This window comes from Rhinolophus hipposideros (assembly GCF_964194185.1).
Source record: "Rhinolophus hipposideros genome assembly, chromosome: 1".
NCBI lineage: Eukaryota > Metazoa > Chordata > Mammalia > Chiroptera > Rhinolophidae > Rhinolophus > Rhinolophus hipposideros.
This window is the reverse complement of record NC_138047.1, coordinates 65,651,276-65,657,275: the sequence shown is the minus strand read 5'-3', so window position 1 is coordinate 65,657,275 and position 6,000 is coordinate 65,651,276. Positions and strand designations below refer to the sequence as shown.

The following is a 6,000-nucleotide window of genomic DNA, read 5'->3' as shown; positions in this document are numbered from 1 at the left end:
AGCTGGGAGAAGCAACTTCTTCTCCCCTCTTGGCACCTGGAGACTGTGACCTTGGACAAATCAACTCCCTTCTCTCGTAGGGAAACTAACTTCTCTTCTAAACTGGAACACTTGAGAGTCAAGGGGTACTATAACACTTACTCTGGGACAACCAGTAGAAACCAGGACATTGCAAGGCAAATCAGGCATAGTGACCCAAGGACGCATCAGTTAGATGGAGGGCAGTGATGGTGGTGCTGTTGGTGCTGGTGCTGCCAACAGTGCTGCAAATACTGCTGGTGCCGCTTGGTGACTGGGTCCGAGTCTGCTCCTCCCGTTTCCCCACTGCATTTGCATAGGCAATTTGCATTTCTGCTTTTGGGACATCAGCTCATCATCTCACAAGAATGTCGTCAGCTGCTTGGAAGAACCCCTTTCTCTTTGAGCCCTGTTATCTCAAACTGCAGCTAAAGCAGGCCCCACCTGTTTGTTTGCTTGTTTGTTTGTTTACCAGTGGATCCCTGTGATAATTGACAGCACACACTGCAGTCCTAGGGCCCTGGGGAACTCAGCACTGTCCTCTCATGTAGGCAGACACCCCAGCATTCCCAGTGATAAGGCAATGCCCTCGACTGGTCTGCTCAGTCACTGTAAGAGATGGCTGTCACTCATCCTCCAGCTATTATTCCTATTTTAGAGAGGGATTAAGTAACTTGCCCCATGGTCACATGGCAGCCCATGCTGTTCTACAGTGCCTTTCTCATGTTCTGTTTAATGTCAGTCCATTGTTCATGTGATGGTTCTACAAATTATATGTATGCTACAGTCTCAGTATTTCTCACAGAAATACTCGCTATGTGGAAAATAGCTACGTGAAAAATATGCTCTGTGAAAGAAATAGCTATGTGAAATATGCTATGCGAAAAATATGCTATGTGAAAGAAAATGGCATACTTCGTAAGCTTAAGGTGTTACATAAATATTAAATAGCTTATTAGAGAGAAAAAACTATTGACATCTCTATACTAATAAAGAACCAAACTGACAGATAAAATTTAACCCTTATCTCTTCTAACGACAATGGTTTGGGAACTGAAATTTATTTTTCTGGAGCAAGGTTGGCAATCTTTCCACAGCTATGAAGGAACTCTCCCTACTGCCAGATGGAATAAAAGTAAAGAGTAAGCCTTGGGGACACTTTAACCTATTTCTTCTTCCTTCATTATACTGAGAGATCTCCAATCTGAACTGCTGAGTGCCCAAATACTGTTGGTATAGAATGCCATACATACAAGCTTTAGACTATTTTCCTTCAGTTCTCTGCCTTCACAGTGAAATACTTCAAGCATAACCTGTGCTTAGTACTAAAATTTTCAGTAGGTTGGAAAATCATGGAAATGGACACTTACCCCCAACATAATTCAATTTGAAAACTGAAGTTCAGAAAAAGTCATAAAAATTCAATTTAAGTAAGATTTATTGATTGCCCATAATGCGCATGGTCTTCTATTAGACACAATGAAACTGCGGCATAAAACAGGTGCAAGATCCCCGGCCATAGGTACCTTATGATCTAATTAGTATAATACAGATTAGAAACAGAAGATAGACAAGTTACATGTCAATGCTTATGTATAGAATCGACATTAAAGAGTGGTAATTGAAGTAATCCAAAATGGTATCTAATCCTAAAATCGTTTATAAAATATATTTGGCCTTGAAATCCATAGCACTTCAAGCAAAATGATTAAGTTGCACTGAAGATAAAGTCACACAGATGCAAATACACTGACACCCGTAGAGCACTATCAATGATTTTTGTTATTTTGGATCTTCTGTTTTCTTCTTATTATCGTTCGAAGCCTCCGTAATACCAGCTTATCAGACAGAAGCATGTCATCTTGTTGTTCTAGATAATCCAGTAAATTTTCTGTCCATTCAAGTGCAGCTTTATGGCTAATGTGCTTCTCTGGATTCAGTTCTGTCTTTCTAGTCTTACTGGAAGGCTTTTGCTCAGCAGGCCTGGACTGGTCCTCAGCACCCTCACTGTCAGTTACCACCTGACAGCTGGAGTCATTACTCCTGGAGTCAAACCACTGATCAATATTCTCAATGTCAACATGTTCACAGTCTTCTGTATTCTGTAAAACCGTTGCTAAGTTAGCTGCTAAAATGGCTCCTTCATCAATGTTCATACCTGAATTCTCTTCATTGCCAGGGAAGAGTTTTTTCCATGCTTTGGTTATGGTACTTGATTTTACCATGTTCCAAGCTCTTGATGCTTCATAAATTGCATCCAATACTGTCAAGTTCTTCCAAAACATTTTTGGGTCAATTCCTTCATCCATGTATTTCTGGAAAAGTCCTGCTCGGTAATATCTTTTTACCGTGGCTAGAACTCCCTGGCTCATAGGTTGAATTAGACTTGTGACATTTGGTGGCAGATATTTCACGATTATTCTGCCATCATCTGAACTCAACAACTCTTCATCTGGGTGTGCTGGGGGGAAATCCAAAAGAAGCACTGCTTTTTCTAGAAGCCCCTTGGACTTCAAATGCTTCTGTACCTGTGGCACAAAGTATTTTTCAAACCACTGTCTGAAAACAGAATGTTCTATCCATGCACTTTTTTGACTGAAGTAAGTGACAGGAAGGTTTGAAAGGTCAGCTCCTTTGAATGCACGGGGTTTTTTTGCTTTTCCCACAACACAAAGATTAAGTTTGTGTAACCCTGTGGCATTTGCACAACACATAATAATGATTCTCTCTCTGCTTGACCTATAACCGGAAGTACTTTGCTCAGTTTCAAGAGCTAATGTCCTTGATGGTAGACATTTCCAGAACAATCCAGTTTGATCAGCACCATAAATTTGCTCTGGTTGTAGATTCTCTCTCTCAACAAATTCCTGAAAGTTACCACAAAATTCACTGGCAGCAGTTTCATCTCCTTTTAATTTTGTTCCTTTACCAGCAGCCTTTGGAATACCATGGCGCTGTTTAAAACGAGTTAGCCAGCCAGACGATGCATTAAAATCACCTTCCATCCCCAAAGCATCAAAAAAGAACTTAGCTTGTTTTGCACAAATCGTTCCAGACACTGGAATCCCATTTGTTTTCTGTTGGTTAAACCACTCTATCATAACTCTATCCAGTTCCTCATATGTTGATGACTTCATAGATTTACGTTTGGATACCCCGCTTGTAGGATCTGAACTGTTTGCATAGTTTATTATCCTTTCTTTGTTCTTTTTAATATCACGAACTGTGGACTCACCAATCCCATACAACACAGAAAGTTTTTTGAAAGAGATGCCTTCCTCAAGTTTCTTAATAATGTCAAGCTTGTCCTTAATTGTTAACACCACACGCTTACGTTTCCCCAACATTTTAATGTCTAATGTTTCAGGTGATGACTAGAACAAGATATTTAACAACTTAGATTTGAACACAGTAAGACCAGAAATGGGGTTCTAAAATCCCTCCCCTGTCCCCACAGGACCTAGATGGATGATAGTGTGCTGGCCAATTGCCAGGCAAGGCCTATGTGACTCTTCACTTTGCTGTTTTAAAACTTACAAAGCTCCTTCAACAAGGACCAGCTCCAATTAACCCTAACTTATTTCTTCCTCCTGATTTAGTTTAAGGTCTTTTCATGAACTACAATCTCAAAGGAGACTGCAACCAGTACTGTACCAGCAATGTCTCTAAAACAGTCTTATTGCATATTTAATTCTTCTTGCCATCATTACAGGGGAAGTTCTTTGCTAAAGGAACTAAGATGCAGGTGTTTGGGAAAATGTGATGGGGAATAAATAATTTAAGAGAAGACTTGCAGACGTGACATATTGGAAAATATAATGGGAAAACTCGTCCCCTAACTATTCTTTTTCAGGCAGTGTATTGTATGGAATGCTGCCTTTTCCAGGCAAGGACTGCTACAGGTTACACAAGTGAGTGGTCATGGAAATCATAAGCAAGCGAAGTAAGGTAGGCTGGACAGAAGTGAATGGTGCAAATAAGGTGAAAGTGGACACGCAGAAAACTTTGTACTTTAACGACACAAACTTATACCTAATGTATTTAGCAAGTGGAAAAGAGAAAGGGTAGAAAAGAGGTGGTGTCACATGATTAAATAAAGCATCAAAAAATTCCAATGGTAGAAATCAGAACTCATGGTAGAGGGTATGGGGAAGGTTCAGTAATGATGATGATACAATAATCCTGGTAAAGGATGATCCTCGATGGGCCAACAGAAGTACTGTAGTTCCTGAGGGGGGGCTGTATAGGCACTCGGAGCCTCCGAAACCTAAAGAAAAATACCAAAAACATTTTTTTTTCAATATCAGGGTCTGTGGCATTACCCACATCTTTCCTGAAACTATGTTGAGAAAATTAACGCCTCCTATAAATGTGATGGCTAAGTACGACAAATAATGTTTTTAGGCATTATCTGGAGTGACAGCGGGACCTGCATTGCCTACCTCCTGAAATTAAGAGGTCAGAGAGAAGCCGGGTAAGCGAGGGCCTCTCCCTGCAGGGCGAGCTCCGGAGCGCGGGACGTCTTTGCTCACGCGGAGGGAGCCCGGATTCCTCCGTGGCCGCTGGCGACAAGGGTGTCACCGCCGCAGCCAGCCATCAAGCAAGCAGCTGCTTGGCCCAGGGGACGCCAGTCCGCGAACCGGGGGCATGCTCTCCGCCTGCCTGCGAGGGGGCCAGATCGCCCTGAGAGCAAATGGAGTCTCTGGAGGGAGGCTGACACTGGTGGCGCGGCGGCAGCGAGGAGCTCGCGTCGCCGGCGGAGCCGGAAGGCGGGGGATTAGGGTGCACGCGCGCGCCCCCGCAAGAACGTTATGTCGGCGAGGGGGCGGGGCCTGCGCTGGCGAGCGCGCGCGGCCCGGGGGCGGAGTCTCTGGCGGGCGAGAAGGCGGGAGGGGCGGGGCGGGGCGAGAGGAGAGGGGCGGGGCGGCCGCTGCTGCGACTCTAGGTGCCGCGTGGGTTTAGTTAATGGCCCGCCTGCTCCAGCCGGCCGACGGCTGCACGGACCAGCAGGGGACGGTGCGAGCTCACCCAGTCTTCGCCCTCCCAGGATCTGCGGGCGAGGCTTATTCTACGCTCAGGAGAATAAAACTCGCACCCTCTGAGGGCTTGCGAAAAAGCTGCGCATCCTCAGATGCGGGGAGCGGCATGCAAATGGATAGGGAGAGCGCACGTGGAGCGTGTTTACAAATAGCGGCCCTGGTGCCTGCGCCTCCCAGCGCCCGCCCGCCCGGACGGAACGAGCCAGAGCAAGGGTCTTGAGCTACGGTAGGAGGGAGTGGATGCGGCTGTCGGCCGAGGGCAGGGAGGCTGGCTCCTCGTGGGTACAGGGTTCTGGAGGGGAACTGGGGCTTACAGTCTGCACCACCCACCGGAGCAATCCCTGGGTGCCCGGGGCGCAGCGGGGAGCGGTCTAGCTGGGTCTGAGTCTCCGCTCTCTGGGGGGATTGCTGCAAGGTGGAAGTCACAGTCTCTGTAGAAGCCGACGCTGTGCAAAACCGGCTACACCTGGTAGACGCGTAAGCCTGTGGGAGGCTCCCTGCCACGCTTTTACTACCCCAGCTTCTCAGTAGTAGTAAGGGAATTGCAGATTGACGAAGATTCCCTTGATTTGTTTCAAACGGAGATACCATAGGTTTCTATTTTGGCATTCTAAATGGAACGAATGCCGGCACCTGCACACTAATAACCGCTGTGATGAACCGTGCCTTTACCCTCCTCCTGGATCCAGTTGCCTGCTGGGTCCTATGAGCCTTTCCGGGAGAAGGGAGCGGCTGCACCTTGGTCCTGCAGCACCTGTTTACCGAGGAACTGCGTTTAGCCTTTTCTTGCTCTCTTTTTTTGTATACTACCTTGAAAAATGGAAAAGTTTCAGTTAAGTTTCTCTAGTATCTGAACATAAATGTCTAACCTTTTTCATTAACACAATGTAGCATAATAATTCGTCATTTATTTGCCAAGGCCATAGTGTTGCTAGAATGTTTC

The 6,000-nt window shown here is 45.6% G+C and overlaps 2 protein-coding genes across 2 annotated transcripts in view; one reads left to right on the top strand and one right to left on the bottom strand.

Moving 5' to 3' along the window:
• Window positions 1-1,440: 1,440 nt before the first annotated feature.
• Window positions 1,441-4,776, bottom strand: TIGD2 (tigger transposable element derived 2). Its single transcript, XM_081053138.1, has 2 exons — window positions 4,461-4,776; window positions 1,441-4,285 (listed from the first exon to the last, which is right to left on the bottom strand). The coding sequence occupies exon 2, from the start codon at window positions 3,363-3,365 to the stop codon at window positions 1,788-1,790; it is 1,578 nt and encodes a 525-aa protein (XP_080909264.1). The 5' UTR covers window positions 3,366-4,285; window positions 4,461-4,776; the 3' UTR covers window positions 1,441-1,787.
• A 311-nt stretch (window positions 4,777-5,087) lies between these two features.
• Window positions 5,088-6,000, top strand: part of FAM13A (family with sequence similarity 13 member A) — a 274,476-nt gene continuing 273,563 nt past the window's right edge. Inside the window, exon 1 of the mRNA XM_081042945.1 lies at window positions 5,088-5,283. The gene's annotated coding sequence lies outside the window, so the exon portion shown is untranslated. The remainder of the gene's footprint in view (window positions 5,284-6,000) is intronic.

Bases quoted from the DNA above. Each gene is read 5' to 3' on its own strand.
- TIGD2 (XM_081053138.1), bottom strand. From the start codon at position 3,365: ATGTTGGGGAAACGTAAGCGTGTGGTGTTAACAATTAAGGACAAGCTT.